General features: G+C 40.8%; 1 protein-coding gene across 5 annotated transcripts in view; it reads right to left on the bottom strand.

Moving 5' to 3' along the window:
• The window catches only part of pcdh1b (protocadherin 1b), a 230,873-nt gene that overhangs the window by 204,021 nt on the left and 295 nt on the right, over nt 1-26,557 (bottom strand). For 3 of the 5 annotated variants that reach the window (XM_017716244.2, XM_037540344.1, XM_017716247.2), the window contains exons 1-3: nt 26,521-26,557; nt 7,660-8,482; nt 2,723-4,903 (exon numbers count right to left, since the gene is read on the bottom strand). The exon at nt 26,521-26,557 is cut by the window's right edge and continues 295 nt beyond it. In XM_017716244.2, coding sequence (XP_017571733.1) covers nt 2,723-4,903; nt 7,660-8,469 — 2,991 coding nt within the window. In that variant the 5' untranslated portion in view covers nt 8,470-8,482; nt 26,521-26,557. Of the gene's footprint in view, nt 1-2,722; nt 4,904-7,659; nt 8,483-13,362; nt 13,514-26,520 lie in introns of those variants that run through there. The other 2 variants (XM_017716246.2, XM_037540343.1) reach the window with 2 other exon arrangements.

The following is a 26,557-nucleotide window of genomic DNA, read 5'->3' as shown; positions in this document are numbered from 1 at the left end:
TTATAACCACTTATTACATCAATAAGTGTGCTTTTGTCTGCCAAACTACCATAACATACTGAAATCGATGCTAATAAACACAAAAACATTGTAAAATAACTATTTTTCTCAAAAGGTAGCTGAAATCTTGCAAGCTAATTTTGGGCTTCTTTGAGAAATGGTTGAAATGGTTGAAATGGTTAACAGAAAAAAAATGTAAAATTGTGTGCATATTTACTTTTGTGGTTACTTGTATTTATTTTAGTAGGCAAATAAACACCTACTGACCAGATATGAAAGTTTATTAATTTATTCAAACTTTTGCACAGTACTGTGTGTATGACAACTCTTCATAAAAACAGGCATGACAACTAATAGCCTAATAGTTTGTTAGTGACTGTTAATAATTACATCACTGATACATATTTTCTCTGTCACAGTAAAACTTTTTGTTTACTTTTTTTCTTCACTGTATCTAGTGAAATCTTTTGATTGCACTGTCAGATATTTTTTCATGTTTAAGAAATTGCTTTAAACAAGCCAAATGATTTGTCGACAGAATCTATCTAAATAAAATGACCTAAAAATGAAATTAAACGTCTTTAAATGAGTTAATCAATATTAAAATGGTCTTACAACAATCTCAGAATGAGTAATTAGATGAATTGACTAGACTGACTCTACAGATTCAGCAGAGGATCTAGAGGAGCAAGAAAAAAGTTCAATGCACAAAGCAGACTTCATGCTTCATGCATTACCACTGTTTTATTGTAAGTAGGACGTTGAGCCGGTAGCATATATCGCTGCCCGTAACTGGGCTGAACTGTGTGAGGAGTGCAAAGTCTCTGTGTGTTTTTTCTTCTGTTAATAATTTGCTGGCTTTGAAATCATGCCAGTTACTGCAGTACAAGTGTGTGATATGTTAAATAAGTCATGATAAAGGATCATATTTTATGCATGTTAGAGCAGCAAGACAGTTTGCTTGTGAAATAATATAGGAAAGCCAATGAAAAGCCAATGAGAACAAAAAAGCTAAAAAAAAAGGAAAAGATGAAGAAGATATGGACAAATATATGAAAAACGGAATACTGTACCTTAAGCATTCATGTCCCAAAATATCTTACATTCAAATCCACAAATTCACAAACAAATTTGAATTTGAACTTTTTATTGAAATAGAACTTGCTCTTAATTATATAAAAAAAGAATTATATACAATTATTAGACTGCAACATACAGTGTATAATGAATAATTAATGAAATTAGATTAGAAAAAGTAAAACAAATCACATGATGCCAAAAATGGAACGGAAACGGAGGTGTCTGCAGCTATAAAATCAGTTCAACTCACAGATGAGTACACACGGGTTGCATGGCGCATGTTCAACATGCATGTGCGTGCGTGAATAAAGCCTCCAGAGTGCATATTCAATTACCTTCATATATTGCCACTGCATCTGTGGCTCAATTAGACAGATTATCATGTCCAGTATGGATGAATTATGTTTTTCCCATATATACATGTATATAGACACATCTACTGTGCATTTAAGGTTTTGGCAAGCCTTGAACAGCTCTGTAATTTGTCCCCTGTAAACAGTGTCAAACTGACCCATTGCCCTAAACATTGAGCGCAAACATGAGCAGACCAAAATTAAAACAATAACATAACAAAAAAACCAAACAAATAAACAACAAAAAAATAGCTTGGTTTGTGTATGCGTGGTATATGTACAGCTTGCATAATAAAAACCCTTCCTATATGATTGTCTCCAACACTAATGAGGTCCAGATGAAAGATTGTTTTTTTTTGGTTTACTCTTTGAAAAACTACCATACGACACAAAAAGAATGTCTCTCCGTCCCAGTTTAGTTTTTTGTTTTTTTTCCCCCTAAAAGACAGCCCACCATTCAAAAACGGACGTGACATTATTCACAGCATGGCGCCAAACCCAGAGCTTCATAACTCAAACATGTGCCGTGAAGGCTCACTGACATCATCGACTGATTATGAGCCCCTATAAAACAGACCCACATATGTACGTTAGGCAAGGCACTCTCCGTGGGCATGTACGAGTGTCTGTGAAGCGAGCGTCCGAAGGCCAGGAAGCTGGCGAGGAGAGGAGCTGGAATTACCTGCCATTAATCTGTGCAAACAATTTACTCTAGCCCCGACAAAATGAAGACCAAGTAATTAAAGTCGTTTTTCAAAGACAGAGTGCAAAGCGGTCTGTGTTAAGTGTGCTTTCTCTTAACCTGTTCACCCGAGCTCAGGCCTTTTCCCCATTTTTTAACTTGACACAAAATGAAGACCTTTCATTCAGCAGGTTTATCAGTTCAAAGAGTAGAGAGTGTTGCAAAAAACTGAACAAAAACAAAATGCTTCTTTAAATTAAACCAAAAATGACATAAAACACAGCCAGTGTTAAATCCTTAATTTAAACAAAAAGATAAAATGATATGGACATATAAAACAAATCAAGTGTGATTCTGCATCAAAGTGAAAGTGAACATACTACTGGATTGAATTAAAACAAAAACAAACAAAAAATATCCTTCACATAAACGTGTTCCGAATGCATGACATGCCTAGTTGTGTTTTGATTTTTTTTTCTCTTTTCAGTGCAGCTTTGGTTTGGCTTTCAGTCCAAGCCCCTTAATACATGCCCTTAGTCCACATCATGTTGGTGTGGTGGTACGCTGTGCTGTGGTACCCTGCCATGCTTTGGAAGTGGTCTCCTACCTGTTTGGTGCTATATTTCGGAGGGTTGGTCTTGTAGCTGTAATCCGAATACTGGTCCGAACCGGTTGAGTTGTTGTCCCCAGTTCCTACAAAGGTGTTGGTGGCTGGCAGGTCTTGCACTGCTTGGTGCTTCTTGGAGGCAGAGGGGGACTGGGGCTGCAGCTGAATGGAGGGCAACGGGGAGTTTGAGCGGTAGTGGCGACCCAAATCAGGGCTTCCTGGAGGATAATTCAAGGGCAGGTGAATCCTGGGACTGTCAGTAACACTATCATTTATAAGATTAAACTTCAAGCCTTTCTGAAGGCTAGCCTCCTCATCCTCCTCTAAAGGTTTGGCTGGCTTTGGCGCCTTGCCCTTCTTACCCTTCTTGCCTTTGCTGCTCTTGGGACCCGCCTTGGGAGCATAAAGATCTTTTGTCTCCTTCTTGCCAGCCTGATACCCACTCTTGGTCTCCTTCTGCAGACGGTGCCTGATGACCACCACAACTACAATGACTAGGATAACCCCAGCAATTCCTGCAAGGCTTCCATACAGGATGTTGCTGCGCTGGACACGCTCGTAAGATGGATCCCCAGCAATGTCCATGTCCAGTGGAGTATAGAGGCTGTGGCCAACCAGAGATTCCACCAATGTAACATTGCTGATGGTGTCATTGACGAAGATGTGGACCAGTGCGGTTGTGTGCCTGGCAGGTTTGCCCTTATCGCTGACTTTTACAACCAGGCGGTGAAGGCCATTATGCTTCCGGGTGAATTCTTTGGCCAGAGTGATCTCACCATCCGTGGGAGAAATGCGGAACAGGCCATGAGGATTTCCCCCTGTGATGCTAAAGACAAGTTCAGCGTTCATCCCAGTATCAATATCCTCTGCTTCCACCTTTTCCACTCTAGTATCAGGGCTTGTTAGGGGCTGCAGGAACTTGTATGATGAATTGGAAGGCTTGGTAACATATGGAGCATTGTCATTCTCATCCAGGACATTGATGGTGATGCCCACGTAAGAGGAACGAGGAGGTTCACCTCCATCCACAGCCTTCAAGCGGAAAGTGTAGGTGCTTTCCTTTTCCCTGTCGAAGGAGATGCTAGAGAGGATGGTTCCTGTACCATTTTGAATCACAAACTTGCCATTGTCTGGTTCCACAGACAGATGAACACGAGCATTCTCACCCTTGTCTGCATCTAAGACTGTGACCATTCCAACAGCACTAAGAGGAGGCATATTTTCCAGAACTGAGAAGCTGTAGCCACCCAACATAAACTTGGGATCATTGTCATTGCGATCAAGAACCCTGACCACCACTGTGGCCGTGCCCCTCAAACTGGGTACCCCTTTGTCTGCCGCTTCTACGTGAAACTCATAGCGCTCCTTGTACTCACGGTCCAGCTGATTCATCACTCTGATCTCTCCAGTGTTCTGGTTAATCTCGAAGAGCCCCTTAGTGGCGGAGTCTGTGATGATACTGTATATCAGCTCTGCATTGGTGCCACTATCAGCATCTGTAGCCACTACGTCCAGAACTTTATCACCTGGCTGGTTTTCCTCTGCAAAATCTACTTCATACAGAGAAGGAGAGAAGACTGGAGCATTGTCATTCATATCTGTCACCTGCACCTTCAGTGAGTTTGTGCTGGAGAGAGCAGGGTTGCCAGAATCCACAGCCACAATTTCAATCCTATATTCCTTGATCCGCTCATAGTCCAGAGGTGTAGTGGTCTGGAGGAAGTACTTTCTCTTGCTGCTAGTGTCTGAAGCTGAACGTAGCTGGAAGGGCACATCTCCTGCCACCACACAAGTTACCACAGCATTCTCACCTTCATCTCGGTCTGAAACCTCCACCAGAGCCACAGGGGTACCCACAGGCATGTCCTCAGAAACATTGGCAATCCCATCCTCATGAGCCACCAGGCCAAAGCCGCGGATCCTGATAGAAGGTGCATTGTCATTCTTGTCCTTCACAGTAATTGTCACTGTGGCTTTGGAGCTCTTGGCCTGTGGGCCATTGTCTCTGGCCTGGACGGAGAACTTGAGGAGAGAAACCTCCTCGCGGTCCACTGCACCTTTCACTTGAATGATACCTGTATTGTGGTCGATGTGAAGGAGACGTTGCACAATGGGTGGTGGCTGGTGCAAGCTGTAGGTCACTTGTCCATTAGCTCCCAGGTCATCATCATTGGCCTTTACCTAGTGTAATAAAAAAAATCACAACAATCAGCACACTGATGTAAGCTTAAAAATAAAAAAAAGCTGAACTGATAATTGTTGGGATAAGCAACAATAAAAGGTACACTAACCACTGAATGTTTGGGAACAAACTGACTTTTTTTTTTTTAAATAATGCATTTAATTTTTGTACCCTGTGTCAGCTTCATATTGACCAAAGTGTCTTTCTTGACATTTTTTCTTTTCCAGACCAGGTGTCTCCAAACTTTAGACAGAAATAATATGTATCAGCATTACAAATCCTTACCACTACATATTAAAATTCAACCACACTTCGTTTGGTGGCACAGGAATCCAAGCCAATGTCTGTGTTTCAGCTGATCTACTTGTTACCCATATTCATGCTTAAAACAGCATCAGTACCTACACGACAATAGGCATAACCCCTATTACATACAACAATTGACCTATCCAGGGATTTGAAAGGATGAAGTGTGGCCTATCATAATCTATTTATGAAATAGCTTTCAAAACAACTGTGCCTTTCATTTCCCATACTTACAGGAGGCACCTGACTGCCAAATAACAGTGGTGTCACTCATATCAATGACGTACGTGTAAATGAAGCAGAAAGCTCATTTCTTCACATTATTAAAAAGCACTTGTTCAGCAAAGGCCATTACAACAGAACGAGGATAGGGGCAGTGACGAAGTCTGGCCCCACAGTTTGTAATCTCTGCCAAAATTATACCTTACACTCTCAGTAAAGAACATCACAGCTTATCCTAAAAGTGCATTAGGCTAATTAATAAATCAGTAGAGCTTTCCATAAAACTGATGTCAAGTACCTTTTAGTCGCACCGCTTTGGCACCTAAAGAGTTTGTGTTCCTTATCACCATTAGCATCGATAAGCAAGAGCGTGGCCCAAAAGAGAAAAAAGAGGACAGCCAGCCCTCCCTAATGAGCCTACTTACTTTTATGAATCTGTTCATTTATAAAATAACACAAATGGCTTTTGAATTTGTAAAAAGTCAGTGACAACTGTTCGCAAGGATCACCGCCCAGCTGGATATTCAATCAAATTTGAGTTGTAATTGATTGAAGGTCATTCTTTGGGAGGATTTCCATTCTTCAGCATGATTTATTCAACAAGTTCATAATTGTTAAAGCATATGGAGCTGACACCATGATACATAAGTTGTAATGGTCATTTATGTCAACACAGTTAGTGCTGTTTTGCTGAATCTCTCTCTCACTCTCTCTAGCTGTGGATGTTAAACCAGTGTGGCTTCAGTCCATGCATTAGAGAGCACAGCCTTAATCTGAGGCAGTCATAAGATTATTCATGAGGCTTAAGTTATTATTGCTCTATATGAGTCACTCTGTTTCATCCAAGCCAAACAAGCTGGGAATTCATTTCATCTAATGTGTGTTTGAAGAGCATTTCTCTCAGCAAACTGAAATACTCCATCAACACGTCTAGTGAACTGAAATTATAAAATTAAGCATTTTAATACCAACACTGCTTATACGCTACAGCTCCAAAGAGCGATTATAAGGTTTCCGGGGGTGGGGGTGTTGGTGGGGTGGAGAAAATCTCTTGACATGCTCTTTGAAAACAACTTGGTTGCATGGATTAATTGTTGACTGAGAGATTAACGGTCTTTAAAACAATTTTATGCGTGGACACTTGCCTCGCATTGCTCTTGGAAAGCATCCAGCTCTTGCGGCTGGGCCTAATCTTAGCAATGGCCGCTTTACCACAGCAATTGAACATGCAACGCTCCCCGCCGGTCAATACCTCACTTCTGTTTGGTAAAGTGAGTGTTTAAAGGAATCATGAGGAGTGGATCGATTGCCAGGGTAAATATGATTGGCCTTGCCTGTTTCTGTAGGCAAAAGCTGTGCACAGACTGAGACTGAAATCAAGGAGGGAAGCACACATGAGCTGTCAAACTCCTGTGACACTCATTCTCACAGAGCCACACTCTAACACACACCTGCTGACAGATTTAACATGCACTTCCTGACAAGGGGGAATCACAGTGAGCACACCTGAGCCGTCACTTGCCAGGTAAGAAAAAGTGTAGATGACGTCACTGCATGCTAAAATGCTGGCTTTTATGAATGTGATCAGAATAATATAAGTGCGAGGTTTGTACTGTTCTCCTTCACCATAAGACAGGTGAATTTATTTTTTCAGAATAGGTAGCCACACTGCAAAGCATTTCTCTAAATGTAACAATTCCATGGGCGTAATCTTATGGGGGTGCTGGGGGATGATGCAATGTTGCAAAGAAGTGATTTCATCCCTGCCTAAGGTTAAAATATAAATAATGAAAGAAAGCAGAAAGTGCTTCAGTTGAAACATGTCAGGGGTCTTACAAAAACAACAAAAGTTCTAGTGGGTGCAATAACATCTTTAGAGGGCGGTGATTAGTAATGTTTAAGCTTAAGCTGTTTGTGTCTTCAGTTGGATAGTTCCTCTATCCTTGCTAACACATACATTTGAAGCTAAACGTCACTGAGAAAAGATCAGAAACACAATTTAGCATATTCTGTACTGATTAAAGTCACCAAGCACTATTTCAGTACACCAGAATGGGAAAAAAGGTATGTTGATGTGCTGATTGCTGTTTTATTATAATGATGTAAAGAGTTTACTAAACGCTGATTAGCTGAGGCTAACATGGTAGGTCCCATTTCAATCAAAACCACTTTTGTGGCATCATGAGATAGCCTCTGTAGAGCTGAACCAAGGAACAGGTGAACATACCTGCAGAACAGACTGACCCACAGGCGTGTTCTCAGCCAGTTCTCCCTCGTAGTGTGAGCGTTCGAATTTGGGCACGTTGTCATTGGTGTCAGTGATGGTGATCCTGAGGAGGGCGCTGCTATAGCGCGGCGGTGTTCCGCCATCTATCACCTTGATGCTGAGGTCATAGGTGTCCCGCTGTTCACGGTCCAGGTTTCCCAACACGATCAGCTGTGGCACCTTTTCGTCCGAATTATCCGCCACCTGCAGGCTGAACAGGTTTGCCGCATCTGAGCCTGCGCTCAGCTTGTAATCCGCAATCCCGTTGCTTCCTGCATCTTTGTCCGTGGCCACAGGAATGGAGTAGTGGGCCCCGACATAGGTATTCTCTGGAATGGCCAGTTCGAGGATGGGTGAAGGGAACTGTGGTGTGTTATCATTCTCGTCTTGGATTTCAATGCGGCCTTCGATAAGCCGCGGACCAGAGCCTTTCATCAGATCCGTGATGGATACTTCGAACTCGAGGTAACAGGGATCCCCCTCAAACAAGTTCCGGCAATCCTTCAGCGTCTCTCTGTCTATTGGAACTTCTGTGGTGTATATGTCCCCCGTCTTGCCATCCACCCGCAAGTATGGGGCGCCCACCTCGAGCTTGTAAAGGTGGCCAGTGTCAGGCAAGCCCTGATCAGAGGCAAGACTTCCAACCAAAGTGTTGGGCGGTTGCTCCTCGCGTAGATGGTAGGTGATGGAAGTGAAGGAGACGCCACAAAAGCAGAGGAGTGCAATCCACCCCAAAACCACTGACCCCATCGCATCCACACCCCGGCACATTCTTAGGCTGCTTCTGTGGAAACAAACAACACAAACAGTTGGAATTAGACAACGCCTCCTTTTTCCTCAGATACAGTTCTCTAGAGCCCTGACCCTGCCAAGGAAGCTTTTAAGGAGGAGCAGCCACAGGATTTCACAATGTTAATTCCCCAGGATTCTGATTGATCTTTCCTTCTTGTACTGTAAACCTCTCCACTTGTGAGGCCCTGAACGTGTCACAAACAATTACTTGTGCTTGACCTTCATTTCACAAAGTTCACGCCATGTCCAATCCATAAAGCTAGTGCCGGCCTGTAATAGGTTCAGGTACCTGTGCTGGGTGGCAATGAAAAAGACAGAGAGAAAGAGAGAAAAAGGAGGAGATGTACATGGAGAGTTCAGCTCAGAGCTCCATTAGCTTGTCCACTAGCCTGAATATGTTCACTAATTTCCCTCCGCTTGATGTGTCCCTTGAAAGAAAGCATCATATTTGTTGCCAACATCAAATGTAGTTTCCTATAGCTGTGATCTAAGCCACATCAGACTAATGAACTTCTTTTCTACCATCACACATACTGCACACAGGAAATGCTTTGATTTCCTACCTGTTCTGTGCATTATATTAATTACTGCTTGCTATTTTAGCTAACGCTTTGATCCCAATTCCCAAGTCTGGTCATTTTCTTCCTTTTTTTCCCACTGGCTGTAATTTATTTTGGAGTGAACTTATTCCCAGAGCCAGAGACTGGAAGGAAGTCACTGAGGTTAATCTACCACTTTCTCATGATGTTTTTTTTTTCCTCGTTTTCCCTAAACCAGCTCATTCAGCTCAACCCTGTCATCCTGTTACTCTACAGATGTCCACAAAATGCAAGAAGGAAAAGAGAAACAAAATGGTGATGACAGGATAAAAGCTAGTGGGAGGTAATAAGGGAAAGAAAAAAGATTGATTTGTGGAGCAAATGGCAGCAAATGGCACTTTACAACAGGTCACTTTGATGTCACAGTGCTAATTGTTAGCGGAAGGGTGGGTGCTCTGATTTTGGGGGTAGGCGACACCTCCTGAAGTGAGTGAATGAGAACGTGTGAGTGAGTCAAGTGCGATTTACATCTAAAAAGTTTAACTTAAGGGCAGCATATGCCAAAAGTGAACAACAAAAAAACATGTTTGATTTGATACCTTTTTTGAACAAGAGAATATGCATATGTCACATATGCATAATACACGTAAGTATTTATATAATTACATATACTTATATACTTTATATACTATATATTTGATTCACAAAACTCAATACGAAATTGTTCATATGTGCAATAATAACAATTGTGTGTGCAATAATAACTCAGAGGGACACTAACTTAATTTAAATAATTTCAATAATTGTAACTGCTTTATACCTGATGTTTCATATTACTATCACAATCACCGCCACCTTACTAAATTCTTAAGTACTTAAATCTGGTGTACATACTGTAAATTCTCTATATTGTCTTAAGTGAAGTGTTTATTTTTACATAAATAGCTGCAACTGTAACTGCAATTTCCCCCTGGGATCAATAAAGGAATCTGAATCTGAATATGCAATAATATTGTGTTCCCTATGTATCACATATACACTTCAGTATGTATATGGACTAAATCCTGTGTATTGTACGTATATGCTGTAATAACAATAATATGTACTATACATATTAGTATCTATATGTAAAAAGTCTCATATGTATCATCTGTATTACATATATAGGTATCTATATTTAATAATAAGTCCCATACTTATTACATATATTGTTATTTTCAGAAACTAAACCTCCTACCCTCAAAAAAAAACCTCTTTACTTTTAATGTAAGTCAATGCAACCAGCCTACCCCCTCCCCCCAAATTCATTTTGTGTCATTTATTTTGGTCCAATTATCATGAAATGTACACACACTGTAAAGGACAACATGTATTTGCCAATTATGTCAAAAACTGAAAAACACCAAAAATGGAAATACAACGTTTTGTCCTGACAACATATGTACGTATCTACATGTCATGACACACCAATATGCATTATATGTATGCACAAATCTATATGCAATAAGAAATTCTAACCCTAATCTTAATTTAAGGAACCAAAACAGAATTGATTTTGATCTTTCAGCTTTAAAAAGCGAAATGCTTTAAAACGTTAGGACTGTTTTGCTGGCATGTTAGCCTTGTTTTCCTCTGTTTTTGGCCTAAACTTGTTCACAATGATGTATTGTCCATGAATAGGAGTTTTCTGATGGCCAATAATAGTAATAACACATTGTTTGGAGGTTGAGTGTTCAGAAAGCGCACCGATGAGTGCAGTAATTGGTGTAAAGGAAAATGATGGGAAAAGGCACTGATCGCTGCTGGAGAACGGTGTTCCAGAACAACACGCTAATGAGTCTGAAACACACTGCACTGCAAGATCCAGATCACACGCAGGACCAAAACACGGCCCGCTCCAGCCTAATGCCCCGGCCTAATCCAGCCTGCCTCCACACTGCCGGTTCTGGCAGCGTCTCCTCGGTCTAATTAAGCAGCAAGAGGTGGTCAGGAGGACGCGGAGGTGGAAAATGCCTCACCTCTACAGCGGCCAGCTCACAGTGGCATTTCACAGCGCTGTGGCCCAGAGCTCTGAATAAAGCTCAGCCTGTGATTTACAACGGCCTTCTTAATCCTGCAGGAATCTACGTCGGCTTTTGAACAGCACAGAAAGACCAGCCTTCTTCTTTTGTTTGTAAGGTTGATGTCATTAACCATTTAATGCTTACAGAAAAACCAGCTTGCCATATATATATGGCCAGAACAGAACATTTGCAGACATTTACAGAACATTTTCAAATATCACTCATAAAGGCACAGTAAAGAAAACAGCATGTTTAAAGACTAAGGTGAGGTCAGGTAAAATATCATTTTGAAGTACACAAACAATACAAACAGAAGTGAAAAGGAATGGAGGTACTTGCCATTGAAGAACATCTTTAATTCCCCTAAACAACCTTTAAAGTGACTGTTCTTTGTTTGTAAAAGAGTTCTAAAGTCTCAAGAACCTCCAAATAATGTGTTACATCAGTGGTTCCCGATTACCTCCCACCTTGGAGAGTTCAATTCCAGCCCTCCTCTGCAACACATACAGCTCATGAAGGTCTTCAGGAGCTTCTGAGCAGGACCAGATGAGGTAGATTTAGGACTGGATTTAAGATCTCCTCAGTGGAACATCATGTGGACCAGGGCAGTTTAACAATTTAAAGATATGTCCTAAAACCGAACGTCCAAGCCAAAAGATATTTATTTTAAACCTCGCTGGGAAGCTGTGGGACTACTCTGGGAAACAGTTGATGTTCAGTGGCTCAGAGGAGACAAACTGACTAAGCTTTTGGAAAAATGTGGCCTAATGACCTCACACACTGTAGGGTCATAGGTCAACAGGAGGAAACCAAACAGACCGTGTCATTAAACAAACGGGGGGGGGGATCAGCCATAGGGAAAGGTCAGTAATGTCTAACTGAAGAGAACCACTGTGTCTCAAAAGCAGTTCAACATCACACACGAGAGGGGAATTTTAGAAGTTTAGAAAGGTCAAATACCTACAACAGTAAGAAATAAGGAAACCTCAGTAGCCTAATTTTAAAGTTTGTGCTTTTTCCACTGTTTGAAAACGCCAGCTGATACATTTTCTTACCCATGCTTTCTGTAATATTTTTGTTAACTGTTTAAACACGTCTTTAGACAAATTCCAAAACAGGAACTTTACAGATGATGTAATAATGGTGTTGATTTTTCACTCCAGCTGCTCTTCACACTGTCACCATTTTATCACGAATGGACCAGTTCAATTTGGAAATGTGAAACTTTTGTGATTTTTTTTTAAGCAAGTTTTTAATTCATCCATAAATCTCCATTTTGTAGAGCCAGGTTTCCTAACAGACATAAAACAATGCACATTTTAAGCGCCTGTAAAAATTATATGTAAAAAGTTATTTATTTGGTCAACAAATGTTTATTTGTTCACTAAAACATTAATATTAGAATAAAAACAAATAATATCAATATGATAAGTACTGATTTTATGTGTTAATGTGTTTGTTTAACCATTCCCTGCCCTCTCCTCGAGGAAGCTCAGTAGTACAGTACTAATAATAGTCACCATCCAGGACCACTTTGTCTAATCAATAATTAATTTAAACCATTATTAAATTAAATGAGGTGCTGCTGAATTGATCAAATCCATGTAAACGCTGGAAAGCATCATGAAGTCAAGAACCAAACCTTGTTTTTACACCCAGCTCACAGGATATCAAATATTGTTTGGAAACAAGAAATGTATGTTATATTTTATTGTACGTATGTTTATTTACATTTACTGTAATGTCATAATGTCACACAAATTGCCCAGATAAACCACACACACACACACACACACACACACACACACACACACACACACACATACACACATCCTCTAAGCCGCTTCTCCCACAGGGTCGCGGTGGGTGCTGGAGACTATCCCAGCTGTCATCGGGCGGAAGGCCCAGATAAACCATAAACTTAAATTTGAGACTTTTGCACAGTAAAAACCTCCAAAAACCATACACTTTAAAAAAAGATGTTTCTTCAAGGTTCTATATAGAATCAGATATACTCAGAGAAAAAATGGTTCTATACAACACCAAGAAGTGTTCTGCCACTGTAACAATGTCAAGCTTGTATACAACAGAAGAACCCTTATAACATAGAACCATATACAACACAGAGCCATTAGACATGCAAAAAAGGTTTCAAATGGTTCTTTTAGTCTTCTTAATACTAAATAGGACCATTGTCTTTACTAAAGACCTCTTGTAGAACCTTTATTAGCTTAGCGTAGCTTTACAGGAGAAGGAGAAAATGTTCTTACCTTTCTATGTAAATGAATGTTAAAAGATTTTATTCCATTCACCTTTAAACCACTGCTGTTGAAATTTTCACACCACGTAAAGGACAGCTGGAGGTTTAAAATTATATGAAAAAAAGATGAAATCAAGGAACTGAAACCTAAATCGGTCTTTTCCTAAATTACAAAACTGTCCTTCAGTTCAAAGTCCATGCAGGAAACGCTGCTGCTGTTCATGCTACAGAAAAACAAACAACCTGTGTTATGGCGTAGTAGCTGCAGCACAGCATGCACTTCACTTTAAATCTTTTGTGCTTTTTCATGAGGGCCCGATTCTCTTTGTTCTGATGAACGCCGGAACGATAAACAGTCTGTGTGTGTTTGTTTATAATGAACAGGACTGCAGAACTCTCACGACTCTCTATGGGCTTCGAGTGCTCCGTGTGTTAAAGGGTCAGTGTGAGTCCGCTGAGGGTTCAGCATGTCGTACACATCCTTTCCCACACTCTACCGACTGAGCCGAGCGGGTCTGCATGTGTATTAAAGGCTAACCTGCTGTATAACTTCAGCTTCTTTAACCCTTAAAAGGGCTCATGTCATGGAAATGTTTATCGGGCGGAAGGCCCAGATAAACCATAAACTTAAATTTGAGACTTTTGCACAGTAAAAACCTCCAAAAACCATACACTTTAAAAAAGATGTTTCTTCAAGGTTCTATATAGAATCAGATATACTCAGAGAAAAAATGGTTCTATACAACACCAAGAAGTGTTCTGCCACTGTAACAATGTCAAGCTTGTATACAACAGAAGAACCCTTATAACATAGAACCATATACAACACAGAGCCATTAGACATGCAAAAAAGGTTTCAAATGGTTCTTTTAGTCTTCTTAATACTAAATAGGACCAGTCTTTACTAAAGACCTCTTGTAGAACCTTTATTAGCTTAGTGTAGCTTTACAGGAGAAGGAGAAAATGTTCTTACCTTTCTATGTAAATGAATTTTAAAAGATTTTATTCCATTCACCTTTAAACCACTGCTGTTGAAATTTTCACACCACGTAAAGGACAGCTGGAGGTTTAAAATTATATGAAAAAAAGATGAAATCAAGGAACCGAAACCTAAATCGGTCTTTTCCTAAATTACAAAACTGTCATTCAGTTCAAAGTCCATGCAGGAAACGCTGCTGCGTTTGTTTCCTTGTCAGCTTTTACACTCCACATATGGAAACTAAACTACAAAAAAAGCCTGTTTTGAATTCACGGGGCCTCTTTCACCAACCACTCTTCTTAAAATCCACTTATGAAGACTCTGACATTCACTAGTGTTTTCTAATTTGGGATTTGTTCTTAAGTAAGAATGGAATATACATTTAAGAGCACAAAGGTGTGAACAGTTCTGCACTTAAAGAACACAACATGAATCTCATGTATACTTTTTCTCAAGAACACAAGAAGAAATTTAGGAAGATACTGGTGAATGATGCCTCTTGTTTATGTCAGCACATTTATATACACTTGCTCTTTCAGCCCACAGCTGTTTGGCTCCACCCATTCAGCCTATGCCCATTTAAAACTGTCAGCAATTTTGGTTGTTTTTGGTTCATAAGCCAAACAAACATTATCAGTAGAGAGCAGAAGAAAATACAGAAAGAAAGAAAAATGTAAGATATAAGCCATTTAAACTAAGGATACTTATTCAGTTATTACTGCTGTACAGCTTGAATCCTACATTTTTCTTGTTTTTATTTTCTACCCTTTTATCTGCTCTTTTAAGTTAATAATGAGAGCTTTGGATGCTGTTGTGTTTATCTGATATGCATAGAATGTGACCTAACAAAGCTGAAATGTGCAAAAACATTTTTAACAATAAAACACATGAATAGGTATGTAAGTCACTAAATATATATATATATATACACAGATTTATACAGAATCTGATTTTACTCTTCATGTGCCTTAAATATATGTAAATGAGCTCTGTTCTAACTGGCTGTGCCTCATTCATAAAGTATTCCAGGCTCAAATACTCTTTATAACCTCAGTGGGAGTGGGCAGGGCTAAACCACAGTGGGTTAAAAAAGTCAGATATTTGGAATTGTGTGGGTTTTTGAAACACAAGATCATTAATCTAAAGTGGGATGCTGTTTGTTTTCCATACAGTGACCGTGTTTATATACTACATCAAACATTTTTTGTTATTTAAAAAAAAGTAAGGAAAGTTCAGTTTTGCATGATGTGGATCCTGTATATCATTAAATGGTGCTTTGAATTTACGTGAAGCATTTTAACATGTATGACATTTTACAAACACTCTCGATACATCCAACTAAAAAAATGTTGCAGATTCTGTTGTTATGCCACCCTGCGTTATGCTTTATGCTTAAAAAAATGTTTTTTTTTCAGGAGTTCCATAACAAAGAATGCTTATATATAAAACCATGAACACTCAAAGAGCCAACTGCATGATTAAATGGTTCTATGCATGGTGAAATGGTTCTTCATAACAACAGAAGAACTCTTTTTATTGTTGTACAGAACCACATACAACACACCTTGAAGAAGGATTTCACCATGCAAAGATCCATTTAATCATGCATATGGCAGTTATTTGAGTGTTCAAGGTTCTACACAGAACCAACGTCTTTACTAATGACCTTCAAAGAGCCACCTTTTTAGGAGTCCATGCTGCTGTTATAGTATAATTTGCACAGTTAATGTATTCACACTGCAGCCTGCTTGTGCTGCGTTTAATTTATCGTGTTGTATTTACTGTTGGGAGCCAGTTTGTTTACTGTTTACTGTAGCTGTTACTATCTTGTCTAACTGCACTCGTTCCTTGTTTTCTGTAAATGCTGAGACCTTGGAGAAGCCTTGTTTTGTTCCTCTGCATTCTTGTATGTGGTTGGAATGACAGTAAAGTTGATCTCAGATCTCGATCAACAGCACTGCTGTTACTGTTCATCATCAGAAGGGCTTACATCACGTTATTAACTATTCATGCTTTGGTAGAAACTTCTGAAGCTGTTTTGTTGAGCTCTGTATGACAAAACATTCATTAGTTGCTTGAGAACCTTGTTAAACATAAAATTAGCGAGTTGAGCTGCACATTTTTAACCTTTCTGATTTTATTTGCATTTTGTTTGTTTGTGCCCCTAAGCCCAAGCTGAAGGAAGTGCATTGAATTTGGCCACATGAATAAAAAATGATACAGCAACAGAGTGATTGTGAACTGAGAGACAACAGTTATTGTTGATGTAATATATTTTATTCATGTGGAAATGTGTGTGTTATGTAATATTACCATCATACTTGTGACAGCATTGTTAATATCCATATGTTGTGGATATTGTCAGTACTTGGTGGTGTTTAAATGAAAGGTAGCCCCATGTTCCTCAACTTATCATTCCTCAATAACAATAAATATTATGATAATTATTGCAGCATCATATGATATTGCCATTTCACCCAGCTTAATGTTCCTGTCAATAGTAAATTTAATACAGGACTTTTTTCAGCAGCCTGAATGTTTAGTTGAAGTTTTATCAACTGTAAACCTCCACAGAGGGTCAAATTCTTCTCCACACGTTTAAACTCATCAGAAGCACTCAGTAAACATTGCTGTACGATCATGTGTTCGTCTAAGTCATTCTTTCAGACTGGCTGGTCTACTATGAAAAGCAGAATGCAACTGGACTGGCTATGCAGTAGGGTGTAAATTTGTGAGGATTTTGAAGGCCGCTGTAAATCACTGGGCTGAGTTTTTCAGGCCCGTTTGGAGCCGTTACGAGGAAGGTGGACACTGCATGCCGATTTAATGGCTGGGGCTTTGTCCTACTATAAATCTGCGAATGATGATGGCTTCAGAACGAGCTTGAGGAAGGGCGTTTTTGAGGCTGTATTGTGATTGAAATGGACGTGCTGGATCCACACTGGCAGCTGAAAGAGGAACCTGTTTTGGGTTTCGTTTGGATTCTGTGAGGTGTAAATGTTTGCATCGTTAAGGGTGTGTCGCTGAGAAGGGTCATCTCCGTCACAATGGAGAGAACGCTACCCAAAACTCCAACCACGTTTACATCTCAAACACTCTTAGTGAACTTCCTGGGATGGTCCTACATTCCAGCTTAATTTCTTTTCACAGTTAATTGTCAAAAATCGATTATTCTTTGGTTATTCTCCATGATGTCCTTTAAAGAATCCTAGAAAAATGGTTCTACTTAGCACTCAGTTTGCCACACTTGGACTGTTTGGTTGTTTTTACTATTGTAGAGAACCCTTTTTGCTAAAAATGTATCAGAAAGCTTAAAAAAATCTGCTTTGAATGTAGGTGAATGAGGTCATGCCAAAATCAAGCCAAGCTGTAACACCAAATCATTGTTTACAGTGAGAGAGAAAATCTCTCTGATCTGTGGACAGGGTTAAAGGTGTGTCCAGGCAATGTGATGGGTTATCTCCATTATAATACAGAAAAGCCTGCCCATAACACTGACCACATTTACATCTCAACCACACACAGACACATAAACAACCTCTGTTAACCCCCCGGAACTTGAATCAGGTTCACACTACAATTCCTTACCCACAGCTGCAGAACTTACACATTAGTTTCACAGAAGACTCTTAGCACTCTTGTTTCTACACTTCACTATAGAAAACTGATGTCGTTAATTGATTTGATTCAAATATGTACATGATATGCTGTTGTTAACAGTAAGACAATGAATTGAATATGTTGATGTGTTGTAACATTTTTGTAAATATTGTACAAATCCAAACTGGACTTTCTCAAATGTAGTGGAACCCGTTTTGTTGTCGTATAGACTTAGAAAACATGGTTCATCAAGGGTTCTAAAGTAAAGACAATAGTTATTAGAGAATCATCATGAAGAACCATAAGCAACTTAAGTGGTTCTCTGAATGGTGAAATGTTTCTTAGCACTGATGGACAATGTGTCATATATGGTTATTTGTCGAGCTTTGTCAAACTTAAACAGTTGAAGAACTCTTTTTTGTGCTACATAGAACCATTATGGCTCTATATGGAACCATATACAGCACACTCTCCTTTAGCATTGGACATGCTACGTTGCCCCTAGGTGTGTGTGATTGTGTGAGTGATCTCTGTCTGTCTGCCCTGCGATGGACTGGCGACCTGTCCAGGGTGTATCCTGCCTTCCACCCGATGACAGCTGGGATAGTCTCCAGCACCCCCCCCCGCGACCCTGAGGGAGAAGCGGCTTAGAAATGTGTACATATAATGTATGTTAAGCTTTTTTGAGCACAGCATAGATATGGTATGGTTATGGTATGTCCTTTAAAAACACTGAGCACCTGCATGTTTAGTCAGAAATAAAGCATGATTAGCCCTGTTTAACTGAGTTTAGTGCAGAATGTAAAGTCATGGCAGCTTTTACTTCATGCACTTCATGTTTTGCATCATGCATGAAAATGTCTTTAAACTCTCTGATGTTTAACCACAGGTGGGCTGCAGTCTGTAACTGCACACCTACAAAGTGCACCTATATGGGAGTGTTTTCTCTACCAACTTCTCCACAGCACATTTGACCATGATTATTTTTTTGCATCACACTCAAAGGACAATGCTTCCTGTATTAAAATCTTTCGCTTTTCCCACATTATCTTCTCACACCTGCACTCCTCCTACATCACGCATCCTCCTCGCCTCCCTCGCTTTATCTTCTCCCTCGTTCTCCCGTAACACACACAGGCTCAGTCAGGCCATTGTGTTGTTAGCGCTGAGGGAGGTTAACAGATTTAACAGGCTAATTACTATTCTGAAGCCTCCCCCGCTGACATGCTTTAAAATTGCTGTATGATTTTTTTCCCCATCGTCTTTGTCTCCACGGTGAAAAACCTGGAACGAGGAATTCATCACTGCGGCAACCCTCGCCTTTCCCTGCAAACTTTCACTTTAACCCCTTCAAACCCCTCAAAGGCCCACAACCTGCATGTCAGTCTCATGAACAATAGAACTGCGGTTTAACTAACATAAAGGAACAGTGAGTTGTTTTTAATCACTATCTGATGCTTCTACAGCCTGTGGTTACCATGAACAACAGTTTTCTTGTATTTAGTTAAGGCAGAGATAACTCATTCACTCAAAGCTTACTTCCAAAATAGGTCAGGAACATATTTTTGTGTCAATGGCTTTTCTCTTAAAAATTAGGGCTGGGCAGTATGACAAACATATCATTATTATGATAAATTGTGTCTCAGTGTAACACAATATGCTTTTCTGAACCTATTTTGGATATTGCAGGACTTGTAGACCAACTGCATATTTCATTATAATGAGAGCAAAATTAGTCCCAATTAACTGGATTTAGTGCAAAAAAAACTGAATAAAAACACTGTGTTAACAGTTTTTCATTTAATTGTATTTAAATATAGCGCTACTGGTTCTTTTCAAATGATCAGATGTCTAAAAAAATAAATATAGTGCAATATCGAACATATCATAAAATTTATCAAAGTATCACAATACTGTATTTTTGCCATATCGCCTACCTCTAATTAAAACGAATGGTGGTCCATGGTTTCCAGTAGTGCACTGCAGATATAGCAAACAGAGAAGAGGCTGAAAAAAGTGCAGAGCACCACTTCTATATGTGTGCACATCTTTCTTCCTTCCGTTTGAGACATTTTTCCTACTTATTCAAATAAGTAAATACAATGCAGAATTCAGAAATTCAGCCTTTATAAAGAGAGCGGCATGGCAGCAATAGACAGGAAAAGGAAGATAAACCAAACGATGGGTATAGAAAAAAAAGAATGAGCATGCCAGGAACCCAGAGGTACTTCTCGTGACAATTGAAAGCATAAAAGCATTCATAAAGGGTCAGATTGCCGTGCGCCATGGCAACAGCCGAGTGCCTTTTTTTTAAAAAAGCTGAATGATGTGTGATTTGACATTCCTTATAGCAATATTAGCTTTTAGCCCATACAGAAATCTGAGGTATGGTCATATATGCACACACACACACACACACACACAAATACAGTGTGTGTGTATATATATATATATATATATATATATATATATATATATATATATATATATATGTACAGGTGGAAATTATTGGCAATTAGCAAGACACACTCAATAAAGGATTGACCACTTCTCAGTATCGATGCTTTCTGGCTGATGTTTTGGTCACTTTGGAATGTTGGTGGTGCTTTCACACTCATGGTAGCATGAGACGGACTCTACAACCCACACAAGTGGCTCAGGTAGTGCAGCTCATCCAGGATGGCACATCAATGTGAGCTGTGGCAAGAAGGTTTGCTGTGTTTGTCAACGTAGTGTCCAGAGGCTGGACAAATGGTTAGAAACCGACTCCATGAGGATGGTATGAGGGCCCGACATCCACAGATGGGGGTTGTGCTCACAGCCTAACACCGTGCAGGACGCTTAGCATTGACCAGAGAAAACCAGGATTGGCAAATTCGCCACTGGCGCCCTGTGCCCTTCACAGATGAAAGCAGGTTCACACTGAGCACATGTGACAGACATGACAGAGTCTAGAGACGCTGTGGAGAGCAATCTGCTGCCTCCAACATCCTTCAGCATGACCGGTTTGGCAGTGGGTCAGTAATGGTGTGGGGTGGCATTTCTTTGGAGGGCCACACAGCCCTCCATGTGCTCGCCAGATGTAGCCTGACTGCCATTAGGTACCGAGATGAGATCCTCAGACCCCTTGTGAGACCATATGCTGGTGCGGTTGGCCCTGTGTTCCTCCTAATGCAGGACAATGCTAGACCTCATGTGGCTGGAGTGTGTCAGCAGTTCCTGCAAGAAAGGCACTGAAAGGCACTATGGACTGGCCCGCCTGTTCTCCAGACCTGAATCCAATTGAGCACATCTGGGACATCACGTCTCGCTCCATCCACCAACGCCACATTGCACCACAGACTGTCCAGGAGTTGGCGGATGCTTTAGTCCAGGTCTGGGAGGAGATCCCTCAGGAGACCACCCGCCACCTCATCAGGACCATGCCCAGCCTGTAGTGTGTTTTTTCACTTTTTGTGTGTGACTCCAAATCCAGGCCTCCATTGGTTAATAAATTTGATTTCCATTGATGATTTTTGTGTGATTTTGTTGTCAGCACATTCAACTCTGTACAGAACAAAGTATTCAATGAGAATATTTCATTCATTCAGATCTAGGATGTGTTATTTGAGTGTTCCCTTTATCTTTTTGTGCAGTATATATATATATATATATATATATATATATATATATATATACATACATACACACACACACACACACACACACACATTTTGTAGGCCGCTTCTCCCTTAGGGTCGCAGTGGGTGCTGGAGCCTATCCCAGCTGTCATTGGGTGGAAGGCAGGCTACAACCTGGACAGTATATATATATATATATATATATATATATATATATATATAAAACCTTGTATCTCCATTTTCCAGTTTTTGACATAATTTGAAAGTATCTGTTACTCTTTACATTGTTTGTAAATTTTATGATGAATGGCCTAAAAGAAATTACCCAAAATGTCATGGGAAAAATTCTGGTTCCATTGACTTACATTGAAAGTAAAGTATGTTTTTTCCTTCTCCTGTAAAATTACCATTTTGGTGATACAAGGCTTTTCTTCTGACAGCAGCGATATACTAATACATGCCATATTTGAAATCTATATATTGCCACATATCAGATTTCCATATAAGGCAGTATGCAAATGAGCTGCCTAACTAGTCACAGTGTGAAGCCTTCAAATCATGTCAGTGTTTTTTTTATTAATATATTGCATCTCACAATTACAGTATGTAGCATTATTATCACAGTATTGCACTGTGAAAGCATTTCATAATTCCTTATTTAATAAAACACGTTACATTAAAGATCTTTTTCGTTCTTTACTGACTTACAGGGTTTGACAATTTTTGTGCTGATGACAATGACGAAGACTTGGCCTGTGTCCAGTTTGCCGTGGCAACGGTGCGCCATGGTGACCGACAGTCATTGTTACGGTTACTTCTGTCCTTGCCCCTCCCCCTTGAGTGGTGCGGGCCCACTGATGCCACTCTGCGCATTAATAAAGGGCTTAAATAAAAGCAGTGACATTTATAGCCCGCTGGAGCCTGCGCCTGTCCAGCAGCTGGATGATGATTACATTATTGGGGTTAGCAGGGTTAGCGCACCTGTCTCAGGTTAATGTGTAACAGCACAGCATCAGAGGCTATTTACCTGCACCGAAACTCAGAGATAAAGAACTAGGGCTGTCCTGATTAACTGGAAGAAAATAGTGGAAAACTGACCTTTGTCAATTTGCACAATGATAATGGATATTGTTTCTAAATTTTACAGTAAGAAGGTGCCTTTCTGCATGGCTTCCTTCCAACGCAGCATTTTGGAGACTTTTGGAAAACAATGTGTGCTTTGTGATCACTCAGTGGAGGCTGTTTGAATAGTTTGGCCTGATTTTCAAAACCTCAAATTGGTCAAAATTTGGTCAAAATAACTACAGAGACAGCGCCAGACAGAAGAGTGGAAAAAAACCCTTTTATGCTTTTATGCTGTGCTTGTTATTGCATAACTCACATTACTGCTGCACGTAAAGCACATTAACCAAAAAAGCAGAAAAGAACATTAAATGTTGGTGCAGTCACGCCCACGCTCACCTAAGGGCACTCACACCGCCCTATAGAGTGCATTACACGCTTTTTACATTACAAACGCCGTCCCATTGTGTGTGTGGGTTATGCAATGTGTGTGAATAGTGACACACAGGCCTCTCCCTCTTTTTCTCTCTCTGATGTGACACGGCCTTCACTCCTCACTCATCTCGCACATTTATTACGTAAGCATGTTCAAAAACGGGACCCGAGATGACAGTCCGGCAGTTCGGCCCACGTCCCAGCCAAGCTCTGGCGGCTCGCACAGTTCATCCCCCCACCACCACCATCACCACCCCCCCCCACAATCACATCGGGCAGAATTCATTATTCATGTAGCGTGAATCACTGAAAGTATCGTTTAATTTAATTATGCCGCTCACTTCCGCTCAATCGAGTAGAGAGCAGTCTTTGTTGCCTCGTCTTTACATGCGACTGCAGTTGCTTTTTATGAGTCAAACAATCTCTTAGCTTCTTTTTCATCCACTAGTTTGCAATATTATTCACAAAGCACGGTGTAATCTGTAGAAAAGGCCACATATAACCATGTGTAACAAATTCAAGTCCTTTTTTTGCACAATTTTGAAAACCTACGCACCACGTTTCAGCTTCTGAGATGATTACGCCAGTGATGCATGTTTTTATGCCAATTTGCAACCCAGGTCGCCTTTAGCACAGTTAATAGGGATCCAAATAAGGGGATAAACCAATAAACTAATAAACTCGCAAACTAACAAACCTGCGGCAGCAGGTCAGACAGGACGGGACCGCCCAGGCCAAACCCTCACACCCAGACTTTTGTTCGGCTAAACTGGCCTCATCACACTCACTGACCCGTTCAGAATGAGCCCAGCCCCCTACCACCACCCCACCACCCCCACCAGGCACAGAGGATTACTTTAATTATTTCATTCAGCAGCCTTTGTGGAGCCAGATTAGTCCGTCCAGTCATTCAGAGCACAGGGGCTAGTCACAGGACACACACACACACTGGCGGAGACCAAGTCTAGACGCCTCTCCTGCTGCGAGACTTGCTCTTAGATTAATGAAGCCATAAAATGAGTCACAATGTTCTTGCTTGAGAGTTCGGCATTAGATGTAATGCAATACTATGGGTGGTAATGGGTAAATATGCAGCGGGCCACCAGAAATCTTTGACACCAAGGGAAAAAAGGGGAAAAAAGGGGGAAAAAAAGGAAAGGAGGCAGAGGTTATCGCGGCGAAACAGATGGGGAAATGTTTTGCCTATAATAAGAGATAAGACAGGCTGGGGTGCAATCTGACTGCAAATGACCAAGTTCAAAATAATCCAGAGAATATGTTTAATTAAATAAATCAAAAATCCTAGCACAAAAAACAGCAACTGACAGCGACAAAAAGCCAGAGCTTATCTAACTTTTAGGCCACATTCTGAGCACTAATCAATGACAATAACCCACTGGACACTCGAGGGAGGCTAGATTTTCAAACAGCAGCCTTCTTGACCCGCATCGCACCTTTTCACAACCGTCAAAAAGCGAGAGGAGCTCCTTTTCTCTCAGCAAACATCATCAGACCATCCAGTTCACACTTGTAGCACTTGAACCTTCCCGGAAAAGTGGAATGCGCTGATCTGTATGAGCCAAAACGACTTATTCCTCTTTTTTTTGTTTGCGCCTTAACCCCTATTAACCCCTTCAACCCTGAAAGCCCCGAAGCTGACACAGAAAAGAGCTGCAAAGAGGCAGAAGAGCGAGCTGCTCATTTTAATTCATCGTTAAAGCCGCTGGAGCTGCTTGCTCGCCGCTCTGCTGCGTTAGAGACGACGTGCCCCAGCCACTTATTTAAATTTTGTCATCAATCTATCTATGGTTACACAAAAATACCCCGCTCACGACCGGCTCTCTCTCTCCGCAGCAACGAATAAGGCGCTGATGTAGAGCCAAACCGAAGCATTCAGAGGGATACAAGCAGTGCAGTAGGAGTTGGCACGCTCACATTTGCATATTTGCATATATGTCTGTTTAATTAGCATATGCTTTTGTCCTGAGCAACTTAGGAAACTGTTGAAGAGAAGCCAAAACAAAGACTTGAGAGCTTTTTGCGAATAGATCGTTAATACAACCACTAACAAGAATAACTATATCATCAATATTTAATATAATCATGGATAATAATAATAATGCTAAATATGAATATTTAATGAATTAAGAAGTCAAGTAATTGAGAAGTCTTACACCGAAACATGCAAACCTGAAAAACGAGTCCGGCTGCGAGCAGAGCGGGGAAAGAAGGAACGGGCTCGACCAGATTCCCCGACACACACGCATACACACTGCCCGGCAGCTCAGTCCCCATTCCACACACACTCACACAGCAACAGGTGCTTAAATCCGAACAAACAGCAGCATGACTGTGTATGTGCGCTTGTTTTGCTACCAATGTGAGGACCTTTCTTCACCACAAGCAGAAAGCCTTTAGTTACTAAGCTTGAAGAGTACTTGTACTACTGAAGTCCTTGCAGGTGTAGTAACACCACCATATTTCGGGAGGTGGCTCAAGAATGTCGTACTACTAAGCTACACTATACAGAAGTCAAGGGAGGTCCCCTAAAATACAGCAACACCAACGTTTTTTGTGAGCTGGAGTGTAGTACTTCTCCGCCAACTAATGGAGGTCCCCACAAGTACAGCAACACCAGCACGTTTGTTGAGCTGGTTCGAGGGTGCATTATTACTCAGCCACAGTAATGCAGAAATCAAAGGAGGTCCCCACAAGTACAGCAACACCAGCATGTTCGGTAAGCTGGTTTGAGGGTGCATTATTATTCTGCCACAGTAATACAGAAGTCAAGGGAGGTCCCCACAAATACAGCAACGCCAGCATGTTTGATGAGCTGGTTCAAAGGTACATTATTACTAAGCCAGAGTAATATATAAGTCAAGGAAGGTCCCCACAAATATAGCAACACCAGCGTATTTTGTAAGCCGTTTCGAGGTTGTACTACTACTAAGCCACACTAATACAGAAGTCAAAGGAGGTCCTCACAAGTAGAGCAACACCAGTTTACTTTGTGAGCCGGTTCGAGGGTGTATTATTACTCAGTCCCACTAATACAGAAGTCAAAGGAGGTCCCCACAAGTACAGCAACACCAGAGTATTTTGTGGGCTGGTTCGAGTATGTATTATTACTCAGTCCCACTAACACAGAAGTCAAAGGAGGTCCCCAGAAGTATTGCAACCCCAGTTTGTCTGGTAAGCTGGTTCGAGGACGCTTGAGGAGACCTGCTCGGACAGGTGCAGCTCGGACAGGTGCAGGAGGAGCAGATCTCCTCATGCGTCGTCGAACCAGCTCACCATGTAATCTAGACTATCTAGACCAGACTTGGGTTCTAGAGCAGATTCCACACGAAACTTGCACGGCCACATTCATCAGTAACAGAGTATCTGGTCTGTTATCTCTACTGTGAAGCACTGTTGCAAATTAGAAAACACAAATGTATCCAGTGAGAGTGACGCGCGCGCGTCTGTGTACCTCCAAGCTGAGTCCGAGCCTCTCGTCTTCCCCTCTA

This window comes from Pygocentrus nattereri, chromosome 8 (assembly GCF_015220715.1).
Source record: "Pygocentrus nattereri isolate fPygNat1 chromosome 8, fPygNat1.pri, whole genome shotgun sequence".
Taxonomy (NCBI): Eukaryota; Metazoa; Chordata; class Actinopteri; order Characiformes; family Serrasalmidae; genus Pygocentrus; species Pygocentrus nattereri.
This window is presented reverse-complemented; position numbering and strand designations above follow the sequence as displayed.